Genomic DNA, 26,230 nt, shown 5'->3' with positions numbered 1-26,230 from the left:
GTGCTTCATGGCTGCGCGCGCAGCGCGAGAGAGGTGGTAGGGAGAGGGAGTTTGCCGCACATTGTACAGTTTGTGCGGCGACAGTATAGCCGCTACCTGCGTTGAGATATGTTGTTTTCGATGGCGTTCGTACGAAAACCGAAGTAACGCGAGTCGACCCATTTTCACGGACGTTAGGGGAAGTTCATGTAACGATGTAAAGAACAACAAAGTGTGAATCCAAGAAACGCGATATTTTGGTTCGAAGAATAAATAAAGTGCTACAGGCTGTGTGCTAAGTGTGATTTCGAGATGGATGGCTTCTTCGTACTCGACTGTCTTCCATACTAGTTGCTACAAGATCGTGTTGTGCGGGTATCTCGATTTTTAAATGGATCGTCGAAATTCAGTGATTTACAGTAGTTTCGAAATCAGATTGGAAGGATACCAATTCTTATCTGTTATCGTCAACGTGAAAGTGTTTACAACGTCTTCGTAGGCAGTGTTGCGTTACTTTGGAAATCATGCATGCGTGGGTACCATTTCTGTCAATAATTTTCCAACACTCGGACTGTCGAGAGTGGCCGATTGTCCACTATCCTCACAATAATTTCTATCATGAAAATTTAGGATGCAGAAAATTGTAAAGATAAAACCGAATTGAGCAGTTTTAGTGATAAACGACAGCTGAATAGCTGAAAGTATCAGGTCATTGAATGATATTTTGCGGAAACTCTTTCTCAAGTTTGTTGCTTTCAGTGTCCTACTTTTGATTTTTTTCCGGACAATAGAAGGATAGGCTCGTCGTGACGAAGACAAATACGAATCTGCGAGATTCTTGGCTGAATACAACTTTCAAATAACGAATAGAACGTAAACAACTTTTCATTCGTTATTCGTTAAATAAAAATTAGAACCTGAATGATAGAACGACATTATATTTTGTGTTGAATAAATAGAAATTTATTTGTTTATTGCTATGCAGAGTATTTATTCGTTATCTACTATTCGTATGAAATAATTGCTTCGAAACGTGTTTGCAGTAGCTATTTTCTGCAGTTCCTTTTTTTTTTTATGTACAACTAAGAATAATTAGGTAAGAGTGAATTGCGTGTTTTACGAAGGTTGAACATTTACATGAGCAGTGAATAGCTCGATTGAAAATTATCATAGTGTATCATCGAATCGCTGAACCAACGCGTAAAGACGTAGAAACACATAAGCGCGAAAAGTACCGTTTGTCAAAACGGTCGGTCGCGAGTGCGACGATAATTTGCAACGTAAACGTCGCCATACAGTTAGTTTCAGGTCAGTTACGAGTTTTATCGTCGATGCTTGTAGCATAGAAAATTCAAAATTCTATTAGACAATTGATGCTCGTACAATATTACAAGCAGACATTGATCATATTTATTCGAACAATATAATAAATAATGAAAAAAGTCATTATTTTCACTTGCTCATTGTGGAATATTTCAGTCTTGAAATTTAATTATTTATTTAACCAGATTACACAAATATTAACAAATACAAGTACTCGGTACGCATATGCATCTTGACACAGTCTGGTACAAACTAATAACTAATATTAACCCAAAATTGAGTCTATTTGATACTGTTTATTTCAGTATTGCAGTTTTACATCTCCATGTAAAAAATTGAAGCGTTACATGTAATGTGTAATTCTTAGATTCCTCCAATATTGCTTTATTTTTACTTTGAACTTTTTTGGCAATTTGGCATATTATTGTAATATGTTATTGCTATATACTTCTAAATAGAAGTCATTTATGTTTTGATGATTTGCTGTTGTGCTATGTATGAGTATAAAATTAGTGCATAGCGAATTTGTTAGCTGGTGTGGTTAGAGTAGTACTTTTCTATCAGCTATATAGCTCAAAGAAACTTTTTCTGAGTTTCCAAAGAAAATTTTCATAATGTTTCTTTACTGTATTAAAATCAGAAACAAGCAGAATTCTTACTTAGAATTCTTAAAATATAAGCAATTGTATATCTATTACTCATTGAATGAAAATTAGAATCTGAATTACAGAATGTACAATGAAATATTTCACAATGAACAAATAACAATTTAACAGTTTAATTGAGTAAATGACGCAGTTAGATTACTATGTTGATTTTATTCGTTATGTATTATTCAAGTAAAGTAGGATAAATAAGTACTTAATTAAAGTGCAATGGTGTAGTAGAGATACTTGCAGTTATAAGTCTATCTTAAATCGTAATATGACGTTTCAGTGAATCTGAAATCAAACTTTTATTTTTTTACTTGAATAATAATGATGTATTGTTTATTAATCTCTTCAATCCTGAATTTTTTCTATAGACAGGGAAAGTATTCATTCTATGCCTCGAGTTATTTAAATTTCACAAACTGTAATCAAATTATAAAATCATATGAATGTGACTTTTAATAATTACATTGATATTTATTGACTTATTTCTAGTTCACCTAATTCAAAGAAAGGTTTCTATAAAAAGAATAATAGATAAAGAATGATAGACAAGTAAAACATGTCACGTTTCATATTAATATTATTCTAAAGGTTCTTAGCTATATCGTCTTTCTTATGATTTGGTATACTGTATTAGTGTAAAATTATTTCCATCATTAATTGATAGATTGTTTCAATGACTAATCCTAACGTTCGCATACATTACAATATACATATAAGTTTGAAGAGGTTAAAGACCATTATACGAGATAAATATAGATGTACTGTTGTAGATTATTCGAGTAGTAAACTTTATAATTTAATAGGTCGTTAAAAGTGACAAAATACAGTTAATAAAATGTTTTCTGTTTTTTATGTTTGAAACTAGTTGTAGTAATGGATTGATTATGATATGTTTAGTGTACATTTTTTATTATTTATTATCTTTAATAGATTTAGTGGGATAAACGAATAATGATGCAGTTGAAAAGATAGTTTTATTTAAAATCTTTAAATAAGATGTACATGTTACACTCATTCTTTAACAAATTTTCAATAATTAATATCTAACGTTGATAATAAAACGAAATCTATCATTATAAAATTTATTTCAACAATGAATAACATGGTCTACAGTAATTTTAGTGTTACACGTTTCACATGAATATTATTTTTATATAACAGATATGAGTAGGTTAATCTTGTTTATCCAGTTCAGATTCTTGAAATTGCAACTTGAATCCTATCTTGAGAGATTAGTTAGAAAGTTCTCTTCATGAAATTGATGTTTAATTAATAGTAGACGAGGAGGGGTCGTGGTTTTTAAAAGGAAAAAATTAATATCATTACTAAATTAAACCTGTTTCTTTATTTTTAATTGAACCAAGGTCGAAAATAAACTCATACAAATAGGTCGTGAACGGTAATAATCGTGATATAAAAATTCATTTTTAATCTTTATCCAAAACAAAGACAAAATAATCTCAAACTGTCTTCATTAATAACATTTTTGTAAACGATATACTTAGTTCGAGTATCGAATAATTCGTGGATTATTAGACATAAATACTCAAGAAATAATTTCTTGAAACAGAGGGGTTAAACGATTTCGTTTGATGGTAAATTTCAGGGTGAAGCACAAGGGAGAAATGGACGTTTCTCGCGCGTACTCTTTGTTTACCACCGATGGGAAAATCAACGAGAACCTGTCGCCGTGTTGTGATAAGAATAAAGGTTAGGTATTAAACGTTTCTTGCTAAAAGTCTCCGGAAAGTGAAAGAAACTGTCGAAGAGTGCAGCTGAAACGTATTCAGGGAAAAAACAAGGGTAGAGACGATACCTAGTGGGGAAACGAAAGATTAAAGCATGCCGCGCAACGTATGAGGAACAGACAAAAGCATATGGTTCCGTGCTTTGTTGGACAAAAGAGGCGACGAGAGTCGGAACGGCGGGAAAGTACAGTGCAAATGGGTAACGAAAGACAGAGGAAACCAGAAGCAGACAACGACAGAGGAGGGGACATGTCTGTAAAGCGAAAATAAAGGTTGAAAGAAAGGCGGCAAGTATACATAGAGCTCGAGGGATTTCGGGGGAGAGAGCGGCATAGGGGATTACGCAGAGAAAATATGAAAATGAAAGGGATAAAAACAACGCGAAAAAGATAGGAAAGAGATGTTGGCGAAGAAAAGGTGCACTCGATCAGAATAAATGAAAAGCGAGATACCTAGTGAAGTGATACTCGATAGGAACGGGACAAAGAGAGAAAGACGTGACGCGAAAAGGACAGAGATACGCCAGAGTGGATGCTGGTGGAAACGAGTGCAGAGGAGAGGGGAGATTACGAGCGAAACGTGGAAAACTGGAGTTTAGGATAAGCGTGATAGCGAGCGAAGTTGTGAAAGCAAAAGGGAAGGTGCTTTACCCTGGAGTCCGATGTTCAGAGTCGTACGATGGCCGGGGCTCTATCCGAGAATGCCCCGAGACCTGTCAGTGTCGTCACAGTGGGCTGTGCGACCGTCGATAATACTAGGAACAATCACCTCAACAGACCGCAGGTATATCATTTTCTCTACTATGTTGCATGTTATTTGTTACTTTTCACACTTTGTTTCATATACGAAACTCGTTGATCGACTGCATTCAAAGCTGGGTAAAACACGTATCTTAAATAATAGACAGTAAATAAATATTTTATTTCGGATCATGCATGTATTTTTAAAAATAAAATATTTTATTTTGAATCATGCAAGTATTTTTAAGAATAAAATATTTTATTCGTTATAAAAAATGTTCAAGATAAATGTTTAAGATAATATTTCAAATAATATTTTATTTGAAAAACACTGAAAATATTTGTGCCATAGTTCGGAATATTTTATTTATTTAATTAATTAACAGCAAATAAAATATTTTTATTTTACTAAATTATAGTGTAAAATATATTTATTTTGGTAATCTAAAACGAACGAAGTACTTTTCCTCTGCATTATAAACATACATTCAATGTAGTTCTTCAATGAATACTTCTATTAAGAATCTTCATAAAATGAGCGATGGAAAGAGATATTCTTCAATCGCAAGAAATAGTTTCTCCATCTGTGTATCATATTTACGCAGTTTATTTTCAGATTAAGAGCTATAGAAAGTATTCTATATTATGCTTTATGTTATTAAAATGAAACAATTTTTTTTTATGTGTTAAATTATCAAAATAAAATATTTATTTTCATGCTTTAACTGTAGATTACCAAAATAAATTATTTTATTTTACGTTTTACATTATCAAAATAAAATATTTTATTTGCTGAAATTTTATATCCCATTTGAAATACTATTTTATTTGAATTCTGAAGAATCTATTATTTAAAATAGTATTTAAAATATTTTCTCTACAAATATTTTAAATATTTAATATATATTTTATGTATTTTATATGTTATAAAATATTTTCTCTACAAATATTTTAAATACTATTTTAAATACTATTTTAAATAATAGATTATTCAGAATTCAAATAAAATAGTATTTCAAATGGGGTATAAAATTTAAGCAAATAAAATATTTTATTTTGATAATCTAACACATAAAATAAAATATGTTTCGTTTTAATAACATGAAGCATAAAATAGAATACTTTCCATAGTTCTTAATTTGGAAATAAACTGTGTATGTATGATATACAAATGGAGAAACTATTTCTTGCAAATGTTATGATTTCTTGCGATTGAAGAATATCTCTTTCCATCATTCATTTTATGAAGATTCTTAATAGAAGTAATCATTGAAGAACTACATTGAATGTATTAGGTAGACTGGAAAGTAATGTAGTTTCTTTTACATTAAATTCGGACAAACTTTTAATAAATTTCTATTTTTAATCAATTACGTAATCGCCTTTGTTATCAACAGCCTTTTGCCATTTAGTGTGCAAATTTTCAATGCCATATCGATCAAAATCAATGAGCTCATGAGTGATAAACAAGTATTTAAAATTGCATAAACGACATTACTTTACAGTACACCTAATATGTTTATAATGCAGAGGAACAGTACTTCGTTCGTTTTAGATTACCACAATAGATATATTTTTTATCCAACTTCGAAGAAGAAGGAGTTACTCAATTCGATATATATATATGTTTTTTACACTATAATTTAGTAAAATAAAATATTCCGAACTATGATACAAATATGTTCAGTGTTTTTCGAATAAAATAGTATTTGAAATATTATCTTAAACATTTTTTATGACAAATAAAAGATTTTATTTAAAAAAATACTTGAATGATCCGAAATAAAATATTCTATTTTTAAAAATACATGCACAATTCGAAATAAAATATTCATTTACTATTTACTATTTAAAATACGTATTTTACCCAGCTCTGATTGCAACTTATGTAAGCAGAATACGGATGTTTCTACACGTCAGGTATCCAACGGGGTTTAATTTAAAGATTTATCTACTATAATGTATTTAATTGTCCACACAGAGAATGTATATCGTGGTCAATATTTGTGTCGGTCACTTTTGGACATGATTGCGATTTCTGTGGCCCAGCGATTTGAGCGTGTTTTTATTTAATGTTTATTGATTATGGGAACAAATAAGTATTACTTTTTATTACTAATTGTGGTAAATATGTATACAGAGTGTTCGGTAACTGGCGGTACAAGCGAAAAAGGGGCGATTCTACATGGAAAAATAAGTCGAAAATATAGAGTAACAATTTTTCATGGAAAGCTTTGTTTTCGAGAAAATTGTCTTTGAATTTTCGCCGGGTACGGGTGCGCTTGATCATGTCTTGTTGTAACGAAATCTCATTGTAGTGTATAGTTATGATGGTTATTATCGCATTAAGTTCATAACGGAAACTTAGGAATGTGTAGTAATCATAAAGTTTATTATTCCAGAAATTTCTGAAAGTGTTGCCCATTCTGCCGAATACATACTTCTGCTCTTCTAATTAAATTTCCATGAACGGTTTCTAACGTATTCGATTGTTTTAATGTATGAAAGGCTACAGTAATCTTTTCTTTCAATTGCTCGCAACTTGTGATTTCTTCGGAATACACAATTGATGACTCCATAAATAAAAGTCAAGCGGTGTTAAGTCAGGAGAGCGTGGTGGCCAAGCTATTGTTCCAGCACGACCAATCCTATCTTGGTAATTTTGGTTTAAAAAATTTATTAATGGTTTAAAAAATTTCTCACTTAACGACTGAAATGTGGTAGTGTACTGAAAAATTAAATTTCCTCTAGTTCTCAGTGGTACATCTAATAATTCATCAAATGTACCCGTACCCGGTGAAAATTCAAAGTCGATTTTCTCGAAAACAAAGCCTAAGATGAACAATTTTTAATTCTATATTTTCAACTTAACTTTTCATGTAGAATCACTCCGTTTTCGCTTGTTCCACCAGTCACCAAACACCCTGTATTTCTGACTATAGAATTCCGACTACAGAACGCGCACAGTAAGCGTTACAAAAAAACAAAACAAAGAAAAGCAGAAAACTCTGGAACTTCCCCTCCTTTTAATTCAACAGGAAGTCCTTTTATTCAAAAACAGCCAACTAGCTTAATACACAAGTTAAATTGCTTCCTGTTAGTGTTAACATTTAATATAATTTCATTTCAAACCATTTATTTAAAGTGCATGATTGTACAATCAGTTTACACTGTCTTTCTTTACAATTTATAACATATTACATAGTATCAAACATATAACTGTTCTTAGAATTATCTTTCACATATTCCATAAATATAACCTTTGGTTACGTATCTTTAAGTTATATCACAACTTTTCACAAGATTTGCATTTAATATAATTTATCAGAAAAAGGATGCCACAAACCGCAATTCTCTATCACGTGTAATGTAGAAGTTACATTCATTTAAAGTATGATAATATCATATTTATAATAAATGTAATTTATAAACTAAATGTAATGGAGAATTTCGGTTTACGGCATTAATTTCTGATAAATCATATTAAATAAAAATATGGTTAAATCGCCGCACCTATAATCTCAGCAAAGAGTTTATGCCTTTTTCACAGGTACAATACATAAAATATACATAATACGTACATATCATACACCATTTTATCGTATATAATATAGTATATATGCAGAATACATTAAATGACCGCGTTTTATAATGATGATGATGATGGCGATGATGATTATGTATAATGGTGATGGTTATACCGGCGACGATGATCATAACGATTACGATAATGATGCCTATAATGATAACGACGACGATGGATGATTGTGTATGATTGACGATGACGATGACGATTATGACATCTGTCCATTTCATATTATATACCTCCGTGTTTATATGTATTCTGCGTATGTGTAATTATTTATGTATTTTCTGTATTTCTATGTATTGTACATTTCAGTATACATATATCTGCATATAAAATATAATATAATTTAAATTAATTTATTTGCACATGCATACAAAATATGTATTTGCATAAATATCCGTAGTTTACTTATATAAATAATTCACTCGTCCTGTTCAGGCCTCACCCACTGTTCAAATAACTACAAATGTTACCGTTCGCCGCGTCGAATTGACCCGAAATTCAAAACAAGTCAATGTTATGTCTTAAACAATCATTAAACTGTCATACAGTAATGTCTCGGTTTTTGATCAAATCTGAGTTACGGATATTTGATCAGGGATTACCGTAACCACTGTTTATTTTTTCAAAGTGGTGCTGCGCTAAAGACTAAAACGTCTCTTATTTCTCATCGTATTTTCGTAAATGTGCTATGAAGTCTATTTGAAAATGAATTCAAATATGCGATTATGCAAATTATAATTAATTATACGTAATTTGAAATTATTCATGAACAACACATTAATGAAGATACAATTTCTAAACACATATTTTTACTATCACTTTTGATTGAAAAATAACAACAAATCTTTATTTATCTACTAATTATGTTATATTTCTTTAACATTCCGACTTTCATAATTAATTTCAACTTTACCAATCCATTAAAAAATATAAAATACCACAGCATGTCATCTATCAAGTTTATTAGTAAAAGTTGCCAACCACAACACAAGAAAGAAAAACTTCCTACACAAAAATATGCGATGTAATAAATAGCTTATTAAGGGGTTAGTCGCAGTCAGGAAGAGAAAAAACGACATTTCTTTGTGATTTTTTTTGTAGTTATTAAATAATAATTTGCATAAGTAACAATTAAGTATATTATAAAGCATGTTTTAAAGAACTAAAAAACATTTTTTGTTTTAAGAAACCTTTAATTTATATCGTCGTAACAGCCGATGACGTAGACGATTGATTTAAAAACATAGGTTTGCGGTGAGCAAGATTTCTCTACACTGGTTTACCTGAAAACAAAAACAAAGGTAGATTTCAAAAATAGATTAGTCTAGCGGGTCCCTGAAGGAAGGATTTTGGAAAAAATTAATTTAAAAGAAGATGGCGTACATTTGAAGTTGATTTTCAATTTTTTCACTAAAATTAAGCGATTCAATACAGGATAAAAAAGAAAGTATACAAGAAAATAAAAAATCCTTTGTTCAGGGACCCGTTAGTCTAATATATTTTCTAAATCTACCTTCAGTTTTGTTTTCAGGTGCACCAGTTTGAAGAAATCTTGCTCACCGCAAACCAAGTGGCCACCCACGCCATCGCCTGTTATGACGAAATGAATTAACCTTTTTTCAAAACAAAAATTCTTTTACAGTTCTTTAAGACATACTTTGTAATATATTTACATTTCGTTCAGAAAAATTATTATTTAATACCTTAAAAAAAAACACACAAGAAACTGTCCGTTTCCATTTTCCTGACTGCGACTAACCCCTTAAGAAAACCCATTTGTAACAACTGAATGTATATGCAGAATGATTAATTTCAATGCATCTTTCTAGGAGTCTCGAGACAATGCGCGGTCTTTCACTTCGACGGAGGCGCAGACGGAACTGGCGCTCCACAGCGGGCCAGAGGCACTGGAGGACTTGGACAGTGCTCGATGTGCCCGTAGAAGAGAAAGACGGATGCGCAGGGAACACCGACGTGCCTTGAGATCCTGTTCGTTGCCACCGTCGTATCCTGGTACATCACCGGGTTGTCAGCCTTCTACCGCACCGGGAGTACCATTAGTAACACCTCCAAGAGGATTTCTGCATCCTCCGCCACCTCATTTGGGTCTTAGAGGCCTTAGTCTTGGTCTACCCTTCCCAGTCTCGACCAGCGTCTCAGCTTTCGGCAGGTGAATACGAATATAAAGACTTAGTACATTTCAACTTTCCAAATTATAGGAGATACGATTGTGTGGATCATTTTAATAATTGTTTATTGTCTTTCAGGGACGCTGTACCGAAGCAATGTTGCGGCCTCGGTTCCCCTCCTGTACGTTGGTCCATATTGGGTGTTGGAGTAGTGGGTCTCGTCTGCGCGGGTGCTGGCGCTCTGCTGGGGGCCCTCAGGGCTTCAGGTCGGGACCACATAGCTGTAGCACTTCTCATGATCGGTAAGAGCTATGTTTTTTGTCGGTACCACATTTTATCGGCACACTGTCTATATTTATTTGTTATTTGTACGTATCAGGATATGTTATATTACATAGGTGTGTGTAGTACATGTATGATATTATAAGTTTGGAGTATGTGTGATGCATTGTTTAACTGTGTGTGTTATATTCTTGTAGCGTGATGTATACCTATGGTGTACTTTCTTATATGTTTGTTGTTTGTCAGTTGCATATGACAAATCGTAATCGTTGCGGTGTTGGGTACTTGTATTTACAAAGTATTTACAAAGTACATTATTTATTATATTCTTTTATATTTTACATTATGTGTAAAAATTCAAATGCTTTTTATAAGGTTCTTCCCTGAGTAATGGAAGCCCTAATATTTTCACAAATTCAGTAGCCTATATTTTTCATCGGAACATACAGTATAATAAAAAAAAATGTCATCTGAATTGAATAAAAATAATAGGAGTTATAGCGAAATCACAAACATAGAAACTTTGAATAAATTACAAACTTTATTACGGTATACCTATACCCTTGTTATACGGCACACCTGTTGTGACGCACTGGACTAGAATACTCTATTGCAGATGGAAAGGAAGCCATCGACCAAAAATAGGAACGGGTTGGAGTGACTGAATACAGAAACAAGGAGTTATGAAATACGGAGCGGAGGCAGTAGGAAATCGCGAGAGGACCGTTCGTTGGTTAGATTGGCTTGTCGTGGCATAACGAAAGAAGGGGAATGGTGTTCGCAACGGTTACTTTCTAAACGTGGGCATGTAACCTGCGACCCGCATAGAATGGCTCTCACAATGGGAGAAAGCTCTAACCTACAGAGATTGACGTCTTACGCCTACACGTGGAAGGATCGTGAGACGAAGGTGCCACAAAATTGTGAATAAAGATGACCGCCAGGGTAGTAGGCAGACAATTGACAGAACGACAATTAGCAAACTTTGAATATTTAGTCTCGAATGTTAAAAATAGAGAATATTTAAATTCATAACTTTTCCATGTTTAATAATCTTTTGATCAACATACGTACACAGAGAATTTGGTAACTTTTTTTTTAAACTTTTGACTCAAGACTCATCAGAGTGTGGAGAAATGTAAAAGAAGAACAAGGAGTATCTAATTCTACCAGATTGCAGTATTCTCTCTACTATGTAATAACATTTTTTCTAATAGATGATGTTGATTAATTCACATTAATATTTGTTAAAAGGACTCAGCAGATCGCTGATCCTACCAAATTTTGTATATTAACTCTATCGATACCTATTCCTATAAAAGATCTGTGCGTTTGTGATTTTGCTATAATTTTTGCTATTTTTGTCTAATTCAAATAAAATTTTGTTTACTTGCTCCTTATGCGCCAACAGAAAGTATTGGTTACTTAATGCGTGGAAATATTAGCTACAAGAATGATTGTTAATTAAATGATACTTATAGCTTGAAATTATTACTAAAGTTCAAGTAATGAAATAATGGTAGATGTGCGTTTTCAACACTGCTCTTCTAAACGGTGTGAACGAATCGTGTGAAACACGAAGTTGAACTCATCGAGCAGCTAAAGATGACGGTATCGTTAAGCATTGTCGTGTGTTCTCACGAAAGTCATCGTGTGAGAACAGTGAGAGCTGAGAAAACATCTCCCAAGGAAACACAATTATCTAAGTTTTCGTAGTTACGCGCACGTCTGCGCAACCCTCTCACATAAATACATGTAAATTTTTCCCTCTTTCCATCTGTATTATTTATATTACTTAGTAAATATAAATATCTTTAGTTCTTTTTTTCCTGTTCAGTTTGTTCTATGTATTTGATTTTTGAAATTAGTTCGCATACTTTCTGACAAGACGCATTCTGTTTCAGGTATAGGAGTGGTTCTGGTAACTGTGAGCGCTGTAGCGTGGCGAGTGACCAGTCGAGAAAATTGCAGTAGTTTCTTTGGTTTTACGGGGATCTCGGGTAGAATCCCGCCAGCGAGGCCAATTCATCCGTATGCTGCCATGATTTATCCGGAATTTCAGTTTAGAACTCCACCGCCGAGTTATCAGGTGAAAACTCAGGAGTTTCTTATAATTTTTGTGTTAAGTTTTGCAAGACATTTTGGACGTAAGTATATGGTATTTCTATACGTGTAGGGAAAGCTTTCGCTGAGAAGAATTTAATGGTATCGTTATTCGTTGAATATCCAAGTAGAAATACCCTAAACTTGACATTCTTAATTTGACTGTAAAGATAAGAAGCATAGACTGATTGTCTATCCTTTTTATTTTAATGTTCTATTTAATATGTGCTATCTATAGGGTTTATACAAAAATGTATGTTTGATATTGGTCAATATACTCTATCTGTATGCAAACTTTCATAACATCACATTACTTTTTAGATTCGCATTACAGTTGTATGATGTTAGGTAGGTGAGTTTCAAATATGATGCAGTATTCCCTTTCAGTATTCAATGCATTCGTAGATGTTACTGTTACTCACTTTCCCCCTCAATGTGTATAAAATTGATTGAGCCAGAGAGACAACAATAATTAACGTTTATCTACCTTCAGTTCAGGTTATCACAGCTCGGCCTTTGTGACAACTTGAAAGAGATTACTGTATCATTCGATTTTTGTCGACGAGAACTAGCTAGACCTAATTTCTTGTCGAGGAATTTAGGCGAAAGAACAATTTTATGCTTCACCTCTTTTGAACAACTTTTATTCTACATTTCTAATTTATAACGGATGAGAAATCATTCTATCTTGACATATCTTGACTATCTTGATTTTATTGTAGGCGAGTATGCAAGAGTACAGGCTTCGACTATTACTTCTGGATCGCTTGCAGCCAACGTCCTCGCCTCCGCCGACCTACAGGTCCAACGCTGGTAGTATCGTGACACCTGGCACAACTAGAGAAAGCAGACCGCCGAGTTATTGCGCCAGATCTAATGTTGCTTCGAACACGAATGTCGCACCTTCCAAGAAGGACGCGAACTTGGTCAGGATTGTTCAGACTGAATCGGAGCCCGTGATTTTAAGCGGGGATCAAACACCCCCGGTCACTGCCGTTGAGGTACTCGCGCATCTCTGATTATTATTTTGTATCCTTCGCATCGCTGTCGCAGAAATAGGCTGTTGCCTAATCAAGATTCTCCTTCGCGTATTTTATGATAGGAATTATCTACCGTGCAATATAATTGTATCATTTGGGTTCGTTTTGCGCTTCCTTGGTACGCTATTACCGAATATTAACTTCAAATCGTCTGTTCGAGACAATTGATCAAATGAAGGACTCAAAGAATGTGAACTTTTTGATTTTTTGTTTAGTATTACAACTTAAACAACCAAAGAATATCGTCTTTAAGTATTTTACTTGGTCATTTGTTTCGGACATACAAGTCAGAAAATATTTACTTGACGTTATCGACTGGCCAACGTTAACACGTTTAATGTCAAGTGAGTTTCGTATTATTCGTTATTATGTACAAAATGGAAGCAATCGGTGTTTTAACGGTGTTCTGATTACTTTACAGTATTTCTGTTGCCATGAATCTCATTGAGAAATTAACAAGTATTACAGTTTATTTATGATAAGCGTATTAAGGAAGCGTTGTAGGTTCAATGCGTTGTTAGCGGTGATCGACGAAGTTTAAATGGAAAATCTGCTGCTGATCACTGGTGATCAACATGGAATTCAATATATTAACCCTTTGAGCTCGACAACATTTTTTCTAGAGTGAACTAGTAACTCCAACTTCAAACTGCTGACCTAAAAATACAGTAGAACCTCGTTTATCAGCACCTCGTGTATACAAACAAAGTCTTGCTCAGTCTCGGATATACGAACTTTTAGCTGAGCTCAATACCTTTCAAGTCTCCCGTAGCTTCTATTATCTAAACTATGGTGGAGGGTTCATGGAAGGGATAGTTAGTGGACCTCTACTATCTGAACTACTCGGTTATCGGATCTGTCTTGTCCCCAGACCAGTCAGATAAATAAGGTTATACTGTATTTCACATCCAGATTAATGAGAAGAACAACGAAATCCAATATAAACAAAATTGTTCGCCTTTCAGTCGCCACTCGAGGTACCGCGTGATACCCAATGGTGACCGACGGTTGCGTCTCGAACGCAAAGGGTTAATCGAGTTACCTTCTCTAAAAAAATAGATTTAAGTATTTAACGAAAAGGTGAGTCGTTTCGATCGTTATTGTACAAGTGCTTCTGCACTTCGTGGCTGACGCTAGAGTCGTGCCATTTGCAGCCTTTGGCTGCCATTTGTGGTAAAGCGAATTAAGCATCCCACGTAACCGTGACAATTACGGTCTTGGGTAAAATTAGTGGATTCGTAACCGTAGAACTGACAGATGTATAATATGAGCCCATACTTAGAAAATTTGTTTTTTTTCTACGGCGTTAAAGATTTAAGATCTTCCAATCTTTTAACCAAGTATTGACTGATTTTGTTTGAAAATGTCGTCAAAGCTGCTTGGTTAGCCACGTATTCTTTTGGGAATGAGCGGGCGAGCATCTTGTTCGGTTCGTTTTTATTCCAGCGCCAAATCTTGTTCATATGCCTTCCCACCAAGGAGTATCTTAGAAGCATCTTTTCTGATTCAATTGAAACGTCAGCTATTAACACATTCTTCACGTAACCCGTGGGGTTGAAATTTGAGAATAGTTGTCTAAAGTCGTTTCCTTCGTAAAAGTAATACACTTCAAGGTTGTTCAGTTCATCAAAATGCATCTGCCTCTCAATTAACGGAACTTTATTTTCCGGGTTGAACTAGGGTCGCAAGAAATACATTGAGTCATCGCCGTTTTCTGAGTAATCATGAAAAATTGGACGAGAAAATCGTGTGAGTGACAGTTGAGCTACTATTTCTTCTTTGTGCAATAGCGCAACTCCTTCAATTGGGGCCTGGGCGACTACGTTATGGCCCGGGATAAATGCTACAGGATAAGTCATTAGAATTGGATTAGCGGCGATCGCATCATTCGCGTATGAGCACACGTAGGCCTGGGCTGGAAACCACATTTTCCTCACTATTCTCCCAAATAGTGTAATTGAAAAGTATCTCCACCGATGCTTCAATCTTTGATTTTTTTCTACCCAATCCTTTAACCATTTTCGCTTTGTGATAATAGGGAAGTGAATAGAAACCAGCGCTAGGAAAAAGAAACAGAAGTACGAGATTTTAAAACGTTTAATCGTAAGAAAATATTTTCACAACTGGTGATAAAGTAAGATAATACCCAAGATCGAAAGGATCTCCAAATATCGTATTTCATGATGTTGATATTTTTTGGGATCACATGGAAGTTTGATCGTACAGAGTGTTCAGCGTTGCAGGTATAAACTTAACTGATTAACAAATTTGGTAAACAGAAACGGAAAAGTCTTATTAGACATACATACATACATACATACATACATACATATATTTAAAATAAAACGTACAGTTAATCGTAACAGTTTACATATACTCTGTAAAGTGCAATATTATAGACAATAGAAGTTTCGATAATCCTATTAGTATTAAATTGTTTGCTAGTTAAAGTTAGAAATATTTTCAAGAGGAATGATACTTACTAAATTCGTTTATATAAAAATATCTACAATTACGAAATACCATTTTAAATTAATGAACTAAGAATAATCACTGCAAGTATAAGAGGCAGTGAGAAATATGGATTCGTGATTGGCCGAAGATAATACGACTAGTGGAGTGAATCTAAGTACTATCGTAAATTTATTTATTTATTTATTTGTTTGTTTATCTAAGAGACGGAATTTGTTGACGAACAGAAAGTTTAATGCGTAATGTCAGAAAGCACACAAAGATCAGAAAGAAGAATGCAATTGGTCGTTGTGTATTTGTAAGTAAAAAATAGATGTAAATGTATTGTACAAAAGACACAAAAATTTGCGTAGCAGTGATTGGATAGAGTATCATCCAATAATATGAAGTCATACGATTTCTTCAATGAACTAAGTTCCAATAGTGTGCGACCGTTTATTATAAGTATCAGATACTTGTCTCCATTACCTTGCGTTCTAAATGATATCTAATTTCTTATTGCCTATCATGTACTTTAGTGTATACTCGCTAGACCAATTCCCTTTGACGATGAGCAATTCCACTAGCCGGTTGTATGTAGCAAGAAGACCCTGCTCTTTCGAGGTGTAACCTCCATCAAGTTTTTTTGTGCAATATGGTCTTGCCAGTGCTTGTCGTGCACTACACAAGAAATAACTAAGAGGGGGCTCTCCCTGAATGTGGCCGAAATTTTTCTCATTCGTTTAATTAATCTATTACGCGAAGAGCATGTGAATTTGGTCCCCGTTATTTTCCACTGTACGTGATATATCTAACCCGACTTAGGTGTCATAGAAAAATGGTTCCCTGGTTGTTCAACTCGGTAATCGAATACTTTTCGTTAACCCTTTGGGCCGTTAGGATTTAACTCGTGATTCGTACTGCAGCCATGTTCATCATCAGTGTTGGAGCAGTCATAAAATTTCGGCTAAGTTTCGTCGTCTGTGATAGTCAACGACCCTTGTTTGAACAATTTGACGTTTGTTTGGTGATGAACATTCCACATTCGTTTACTTTAATCGAGTGACTAAAGGTCTCTTCTAAAGGTCTAACATAATTTCGAATTAGGACTAAATTACCCTTGGAATAACTTTATTCTCGTGTTGGAGTTTTAAGTCCTCTACTCTTTGTCTAAGATTCAAGTGTTCGTCCTGTTCGTCAAGAATACTGTTGGGTTCGTAACCTACTTGTAATTCGAATGGGATATATCCCTTGGACCGGTTAATGGTGCAATTATAATTAAACATTGCCTTAGGATAACGTGGGACCTTTCGTTCTTTCGAAAAATTTTATATCTATATTTTATTCCTCCTTTGCTTCATCCCTGATTACCGCGACAACCAACTCGTTGAGCCATTCACAGGTCTCGTTATTATCGCGTATATTATCTCGTATATGTCTGCTGGTTCTGATAGTTTCTCTATTGGCTGATTAAGGTCTTCTAGTTGTTAGACGGTGACGAACTTGATCGATGTGTCTGGTTGGGTGTAATATTCTGCTAAGGCCGCTAAAAAGAGTTCCTGGTATACCATGAAAAATGGTAGCCATGTCATGATCTCGTGTGATGAATCTCGTAACAGACACCTTTTGTTTATTAGAACATCGAAGGTTGGTTGCATGGCCTCGCGACATATTAGGTAGTTCCTTTCTGCTCGATACTGTGAGATAATCCGCTCTTAGAAATTCGGAGAGATCAAACTCAGCAGGGTGTTCTTTATGGAGTTTAAGGATAGAGGAAGGAGCTAGTACTCTACCTTTAGTAAACAAAAAGAGAGTCCCATAACGATAAGTCACTACAGAGTAATCCAACTGATTGTAATACTCCTCGTTGCTTTTGGGGAGTTGGAACTGTTTCAGATCATCTAAAGAGATCTTAACTCCACCCTTTAGTCGATTTATTAAATCAGACATGTTTAACTCGCAATCCAATAGACGTTGAATCTGTGATTTGTAGAAAATTTTATGTGATTTTTCTGTAATGATAGAAATTTCGCTACCTGTGTCGATGAGGAATGTTGTAGGGCTGTATTCCTAGCAGTTCTAGTGGAACAAACCGGGACTGGTCCACACGGTGCTGATCTGTTGCTGTCGTTCTTGTGTTGCCGATGATGGCTGTGTCCCGGGTGGCGTCGTATTCGGCAGGACCCGTTGGAAATTTTGCTGCTGTCCTTGCTGGTTTCGTTATTGTTCTTTCCACCGTTTAGTTCTACTTCAGTTTCTGTGTGTCCTTTTGCCTGTTCTCTATTTTTTGAAAGGGAAATACTTACAATTTTATTAGATTGCAGCCTCTTTCTCCCAGCGATTTCAATGTAATCAATTTGTCTTCCATTTGTCGATAAATATATTGCGATATTACACCATCATTGAATTCTGAACTCTGAGCTCAGAGTATTTGTTCTAGTATATATCCGGGCTCTTCTTCGTTCTCCGTTTCTGTTGATAATATATCCGTTGTAGATTTCTTCGAGTCGTGTACATCGGCATGTTGAGTTGGAACAAGTACAATCGTGGATTATATGGTAGTGTTCCCCATGTTCTGCAATGATAAAGATTGCTCCCGCATAAAGTTTTGATAGTGCGAGGTGAATAATTTGATTCTCGTGGGTATCAAGTGTATCTCGTTCAACGATGTCATGAAGGATTTTTCGCCGTATTGGACGTTGTCTAATAATCCTATCAAGAAAGCGCTCCTAATTGTAATTTTAATTTTTTCAATTGTACAATAATGTATTTGATATGATCGCTTATTGTCATCTACATTCGTTTCTTTTCTAAGTTTTGATTATCCACATGATGTGTTCTCATGTTTTGTATTGCTGGAAGTACGAATTTTATCGTTAGTCCTCTTTCCTAAATTAATTCGAGTACTGCCCACATTGTTAACCATTGTAGTTTTTGTTTTCAACATTCTTCTTGTTCACTTTCAATACTCTCTTCTTCTGAATCGCTGAGTACTTTTCCTCGGTTTTGATTTCGTCAACAATGACTCTCCTTATACAGGGTGTCCCAGAATGTTAATAATTCAAAAACGAAGCACCATCCGACATTTTTGCACAGGAAATTGTGGTTCAGAATCGTCTCAGCTATCCTCCATTTTCGGTTCTTATATTAATTCTGGGACATCCTGTATATACACCACCACTCGTGAAATCGGTGGAAATTACCAACACTCTCTACCCTCACCACTACGGTCATGTGATAATGTAGTTATTGGGAAGATGCTTATATAATGTTATTAACAAAACAAGATTATTCTGTGTACTATAGAAATTGTGTTTCATCATTTCTCCATTCGTGACGCTAATAATAGAAAAGACAATTCCATTTTGAGTCCATAGTACTAGTATGGATATTTCGGAAAATTCGACCAAGTTATTAATAGAAGCTCAACAAACGTGTAAAAATAATGGCTTACTTGCTATTATGTAATAAATATTATTGTCGCATGGAAGTTAATCATAATGTGAATGATGAAGTAACCACAAAACAAGTAATGAGTGGACATCTATGGTTGAGGAAAACGGTGATAAAATAAATCAGCAATATTTCTTCATGAATAAATTATTTATTTTAATATTGAAAAGTATTATAACATTTATTTAACAACAGGAGTGTTATAAACATTTAAAAAAATCAATCATAAGATTTTGGAATTTCATTTTTATTAATAGGGTCTTGTGTGTCCTTTTTATCGTTAGCTAATGGCATTTATTTTAATAAGCGTAAACTAACGAGGATTATCCAATTGTTTAAAAGATTTACATTCCTTTGCATCATGCACGTCACGCGTCATCTTCGCAGTCACCAATTTGACGCGAACATTTAAATGTTTAGATTGCCATATCAGTTAAGTTTGCACCTATACATCTGAATCACTCTGGGAAAATGTTCTTGATGCTCCAAACAGCGAAATTGCATTAGTCCGATATTAACTCAGATTATCGGAAATCGTACAGGTGTACGAATTTATTTATTACGTGTAAAAAATAAGAAATGGATATTTCTTGCATTATCATTCTGTAAATAACGATGTTAAAATGTTACTTGCAGTATTGTACTTCCGATCTGTAATATGTAAAATACTCGTGTAATGCAAGTTATGTGTGTTGCGAAAGGGTGTGTGAGACGGAACGTGTCAACAATGTGTACTTTGCGTCGGTAGGAACTTTTGTCTTCCACCTGTTAAAATTACTCGTGTGTGGCTTTGGAAAAAAAGACGTGTCTAAAATCTGAACAAAATTTACCAAATCTATTTGGCATGATTGTAATGTTTTTTGAAACTTTTATCTTTCGTGCTACTTGCAAAAACCATAATGTATTGTAAAATTAACATATAAAGTGAATCTTGTTTGTCGTAATAAATACAAGACTTAGGGTGTTTCATCTTATTATAAACTGGTTCAAATAATTGATATTAAATTAATTTCTGTACGTATCTATCACGAAAAAATATTCAAAATAACTCCTTTTTTTACCTTCTAAATTTTTATTAGCAAATCAGCTGTTAGATGGCTACCTTTCTCACTTATGACTATGGTTTCCTTAAATGATCTAACTCTTCTTATGACTAACAGGTTTCATTTTTCGAGGAAAATCTCGACACAGCAATTATTTCTAATTAATTTTACAAAATTAATTTTTGTACGTATTATAGGATTGCTCAGAAATAATTGTAAATTTGGAAAAATCGTTTTTACTGTATCAACGATTTATTATATCCAGCGATAAAATTCCATTGGTGTATTTTCCAAGTCAGAGTGTACGAGTAATTAAGTTAACGAAATACTTAAAGCTGCATGAGCTTGTTGAATTATTATAAGGGTTACTGTAGTTCAAACGAATGATGCAGCTTTAAGGATAAGAATGCTACCGAAAGCTTTAACGCCATACAATAATGTTTACTACTCGCTTCATTATGTCGACATGCCTCGGCGACGATTCATCGTGGAAAGTCGTAAAAGGAATTAGAACTTTGTGAGTTGCGTATAATACATACCTATTTTTGTAACTATTATTAACGGTTAAAAATACTGTTGGTTTTTGATATACAATAATAAAATCTTCTCTATAACTTAAACATTGTAATTTTTACATTTTTTCAGGACAGTTGATCGTTAACTCTTCCTTTATCCTTTCAAAGTAACATATCAAATGAAGGAAAATTAAAGGGAAATCTGCCAGGAAATGAAGGGAAATTAAAGGGAAAATTTCCTCGAAGCTGTATATGACGTCATTGTTTTTGAAAAACATTAAAGTCTGATGATTTATTGCGGAGTGCAACTCCCTTTACTTCTGAAGTAAATAAATTTATACATAAACAGCAAATAAGTTTAAAGGTAAAATCATACTTACCAATGAAAGGTATACTAAGTGGTTACATGATTTAAAAACTTGCGGCAATAATGGAGTATGAAGAATTACTGAAAATGTTCCAAAATAGTGATAAAAAAAAATGTGATCTTATTTTTAAGTGAACTGCATAATAAAAAAGCGAAAGTGACGAATAATAACATTATTTTCATATAAAGCTAAAGATTGTATATAAATTTGAAATTTAGTTTTATTGTAAAATGTACCCAAACCTCATTTAGCATTAAAAATTGATAATAATACTTAACACAATGTTTCATAAGATTCATAATCAATATACAATATTTAAGTATTTTTAATAAATTTTTTTATTAATCTCATTCGAACATTTAATAAGATTAAACAATTTTTAATTGTTATGTTTTAGAATCTTGAAGCGACTGTTCTTTTTTAAAATACCGCGCAACGGCCATGTTATGTGTTGATTCATTCCTTGCGTTTCGTGTGGTCATCACCCACCCGATGCAAACCGTACGAAACATTTCGTATACGAATCAGCGCTTTCGATCGAGAATACCGTTTGAAGCGACATCATGTGAAAGTGACCAACTTGCGTATACGAAAACTGATCGTACGACTCGAGAATAGGCCCCCTGGACACAAAAGTAGTGGGCCAATGAGATTCTTTCTTAACATATGGTTCTGTTACTAGAGTTTACTGGTTCGCTATCTTATTATTAAAATATGATCTACAACTTAATATTGAAGGATTATCATCAATATTATACAAAGATTTTAAGTTTAGTTTATTTGGATATATTTTGTAAATCAACAAAAATTTTGAGATTTGAAAACTAGCCCACAGACTATTACCGCCAAATTCTACAGGTGTGTTTTGTTGGACGCCAGAATTGAATCAAATATAATTTTATACGGATAGACTAAGTTTTATTAGTTATTGAAAAATGGATATTGGGGATGGTCCAAATTCTTTGAGGCGTATACCAGATGAAGTCGGAATCAAGTGCCAGAAGTTATTTCAAGATTTTCTTGAAGAGTATGGTCTTTCGCATTGTTGAAAACAATTCGTTTAACAATAAACACATGTCATAGAATTATACATGATTTCATTGAATTGTGTTTTATAGCTTTTCTATAATTTATTCCCTTATTTTTTTAATTAGGTTTAAAGAAGATGGAGTTGTAAAATATCTCGAGCCAGCAAAAGAACTCATAAGCCCAGAACACTGTACTTTGGAAGTGATTTTTGATGATGTAGATGAATACAATCAAGTACTTTCAACAACCATAGTTGAAGAATATTACAGGTAGAAATTTTATGATACTGTTCTGCTTCTTAGTAGACTGTAAATATTTATATTTTTAAATCAAATGTATCTTTTAATCGATCGATTACTTTATCAATATTTAGCATATTTAACTATATAATCTTGTTTTGTAGGATTTATCCATATTTGTGCCAAGCGTTATATAATTTTGTCAGAGATGTTGCTGAATTAAGAAAAGAGAAGGAATGTTATGTGAGTTTTGTAGAAGTACCAACTAGGCAAAAATTAAGAGAATTAAATGCATCAAAATTGGGTACCCTAATACGCATATCTGGACAAGTAATACGAACGCATCCAGTTCATCCAGAATTATTACTCGGAACATTTATTTGCATGGATTGTAATGCTGTAATAAAGCACGTGGAACAACAATTTAAGGTATAGCATAAGTATTTTAATAATAAATATATGGTATGGTATGGTATGGTTGGTACTTGACTATAGTACAAATGACATTTTTTAGTTCACAAATCCAACAATTTGTCACAATCCAGTATGTAGTAATAGGCGACGTTTCCTATTGGATGTGGATAATTCAGTTTTTGTGGATTTTCAAAAAATCAGAGTACAGGAAACACAAGCTGAACTTCCTAGGGGATGCATTCCTCGCTCGCTTGAAATTATTTTAAGATCTGAAGCAGTAGAAACTATACAAGCTGGTGATAGGTATTGCATAGAATATAGTAATACATTGTCGTTTGCTTTCTAATGATTTGTATATATTATTTTGCATTTTGTAGATATGACTTTACAGGAACTCTTATAGTTATACCAGATGTTGGAGTTCTTTCTCTTCCTGGCGTAAGAATGGATCCTAAGGCAAAGCGAAATAAAAGTGTAGAACCAGGAGATGGAGTGACAGGCTTGAAAGCATTAGGATCCAGAGAACTCACATATAAAACTGCGTTTCTAGCATGTAGTGTTACACCAACAAGTTTTAGGGTACAAACAATCAGCATTATGAATAAACACTTTTGTAATCAAATATGGCAATCTTAATACTTAATTCTTATAGTTTGGTGGTATGGAGACAAACATGGAAGAAATATCACAAGAAATGATGAAGAAACGAATGACTGAAGCAGAGTGGAATCGTATATATGAAATGAGTCGCGATAAAAATTTGTACCAGAATCTCGTTAATAGTTTGTTTTCTTCGATACACGGCAATGATGAAGTTAAAAAGGGAATCACTTTAATGCTGTTTGGTGGTGTTCCAAAGATAACATTAGAAGGCACCTCGTTACGAGGGGATATAAATTGCTGCATTGTTGGTGATCCTAGCACAGCGAAATCTCAACTTTTAAAGAGCGTTGCTGAAATTACTCCAAGATCTATTTACACTTCAGGAAAAGCATCTTCTGCAGCTGGGTTAACCGCAGCTGTCGTAAGAGACGAAGAGTCTCCTGATTTTGTCATTGAAGCTGGTGCTTTAATGCTTGCCGATCAAGGTATTTGTTGTATCGATGAATTTGATAAAATGGATCTCAAAGATCAAGTCGCTATACACGAAGCTATGGAGCAACAAACTATTTCCTTAGCCAAGGTTTCTAAATATAAAATAGTTTCTATTACGTTTTCCATATTATATATTATTAATAAGACATTTATTATCAGGCTGGTGTAAGAGCAACTTTAAATGCTCGAACATCAATATTAGCAGCAGCGAATCCTGTTGGTGGACGTTATGACAGGAAAAAATCGTTGCAACAAAATGTTCAACTAACGGCTCCCATTATGTCTAGATTTGATTTATTCTTTATTATAGTTGATGAATGCAATGAAATCATTGATAATGCGATCGCTAAAAGAATTATTGATCTACATTGTGACAATTGGCAAGATTTTGAAACAGTGTACTCACAATCTGAGATTGTTAGATACATTAATTTTGCCAAACATTTTAAGCCTATATTGAGCCAGGTATTATAATGCAAATTGATTATCAGTTGAAACATCTACATTTCTTTTAAATGCAAATTAATTATAAGTTAAATCAACTGCATTGATTTCTAAAACATAATAGGAAGCTGCAGAATTTTTAGTCGATAGTTACACAGCACTTAGACAAAGAACTGGCAGTGGTTCTGGAACGTGGCGAGTTACAGTTCGACAGTTAGAAAGTCTTATACGATTATCCGAAGCTAAGGCTAAATTAGAATGTTTAGATGAAGTCTCTGTAAAACATGTGAAAGAGGCAAAACGGCTATTAAGTAAAAGTATCGTAACTGTAGAACAGCCAGATATAGATTTAGAGGAATCTGAAGATGGAAATACAGAGGTCCTTCTGGATGATGCTCCTCCAGTTATGGCTGCTCTCAATGCGCTAGACGATCATGATAAAACACCTGTTACTCCTCGTAAATTATGTTATTTTATTTCTATTAAATTTAAGTTTAATTTGAATTTAATGTTTCATTTAATCAATTAAAAATTTCATTTAAACTTCATTTTTGTGTCTAAATTTATATACGAAACTGGTGTTTTTCTTTCTTTTTACTTTTTGTTATATATATATATTTATAGAAACGGGAGATGGAGAAAAAAAGAAATTAACAATGTCCTTCGAAGAGTACAAGAATTTATCTAATATGTTGGTATTATATATGAGGAGTGAAGAAAATCGTGCCGAAACTTCTACTGTTGGTATGATATTCAAGATGACAAAAAATGTAAATAGTTAAGTAGATATTTTTGTTAAATTAAAAGAGTAAAGAAGAACTTCTTATATAGATGATGCGAGAGCCGGATTAAGGAAATCAGAACTTGTAGCCTGGTATCTCGATCAAATTCAAGACCAAATAGATTCAGAAGAAGAATTACTGGAAAGGAAAAATTTTATCGAAAAGATCATCGACAGGTTAACATATCACGTACGTATTGAATTCATTGCTTAAAATCTTCTCAATTATATTTCATGTACAACTAATAGTATTGTTCTTTTAGGATCAAATTATAATACCCCTTTCTACAGGTGACCTTAAAAGCAAGGGTACAATTGACGAAGAAGACGATGACCCATTACTTGTTGTGCATCCTAATTATATAATTGATGTTTAAGTTATTCCAATACAAGCATTCGCGAATATAATTTCATGGTACAGTGTTTAATAAAATAATAACAAATAAAGGTAAAGGTAAACTCGAAACTGATACTGATACCATAAAATTTTATCTTTAATTGTTTGTATATAATTAAATTAAACTGTACCTTTATTTGCTCTATTTTTATGAATAAATATGAATATGAATTTTTGTACCTACAAAGAAAAATGATGCCGCTATGTATTTCTCAAGCGATTTTTTAAAATAAACACTTATATTTATATGCAACAAGCATTTATTTAATTCACCTTCATAAATCATGTTCTCCTGATACCAAAATGTAAAATTCATGCCAGAATTTGACACGTACCAAAATTTCCCGTGCCACCTCTTTGCATATCATGTGCTCCTGATACCAAAATGTGAAATCGGCCAGAATTCCAA

At 33.6% G+C, this 26,230-nt stretch overlaps 2 protein-coding genes across 4 annotated transcripts; both read left to right on the top strand.

Annotated features, from left to right (window-relative positions):
- Nucleotides 1-82: 82 nt before the first annotated feature.
- On the top strand, nucleotides 83-21,159 carry LOC128896231 (uncharacterized). Of its 3 annotated transcripts, none has more exons than XM_054159450.1 (6): nucleotides 83-511; nucleotides 3,565-4,489; nucleotides 9,868-10,208; nucleotides 10,306-10,469; nucleotides 12,354-12,538; nucleotides 13,275-21,159. In XM_054159450.1, the coding sequence occupies exons 2-6, from the start codon at nucleotides 4,385-4,387 to the stop codon at nucleotides 13,569-13,571; spliced, it is 1,092 nt and encodes a 363-aa protein (XP_054015425.1). In that variant the 5' UTR covers nucleotides 83-511; nucleotides 3,565-4,384; the 3' UTR covers nucleotides 13,572-21,159. The 3 variants fall into 3 exon arrangements, with proteins under 3 accessions (XP_054015425.1, XP_054015428.1, XP_054015426.1); XM_054159453.1 differs by lacking the exon at nucleotides 83-511 and adding an exon at nucleotides 539-852; XM_054159451.1 differs by lacking the exon at nucleotides 83-511 and adding an exon at nucleotides 1,010-1,287.
- Nucleotides 21,160-21,855: 696 nt separating this feature from the next.
- On the top strand, nucleotides 21,856-26,068 carry LOC128895988 (DNA replication licensing factor Mcm6). Its single transcript, XM_054159073.1, has 11 exons — nucleotides 21,856-22,449; nucleotides 22,577-22,720; nucleotides 22,855-23,119; nucleotides 23,205-23,407; nucleotides 23,482-23,683; nucleotides 23,757-24,287; nucleotides 24,359-24,664; nucleotides 24,768-25,101; nucleotides 25,268-25,387; nucleotides 25,475-25,614; nucleotides 25,688-26,068. The coding sequence occupies exons 1-11, from the start codon at nucleotides 22,358-22,360 to the stop codon at nucleotides 25,799-25,801; spliced, it is 2,451 nt and encodes an 816-aa protein (XP_054015048.1). The 5' UTR covers nucleotides 21,856-22,357; the 3' UTR covers nucleotides 25,802-26,068.
- The last annotated feature ends 162 nt before the right edge of the window (nucleotides 26,069-26,230 follow it).

Source organism: Hylaeus anthracinus, unplaced genomic scaffold (genome assembly GCF_026225885.1).
Source record: "Hylaeus anthracinus isolate JK02 unplaced genomic scaffold, UHH_iyHylAnth1.0_haploid 0, whole genome shotgun sequence".
NCBI classification, from domain to species: Eukaryota; Metazoa; Arthropoda; class Insecta; order Hymenoptera; family Colletidae; genus Hylaeus; species Hylaeus anthracinus.
The sequence above is the reverse complement of the archived record's forward strand: the minus strand, read 5'-3'. Positions and strand labels throughout refer to the sequence as shown.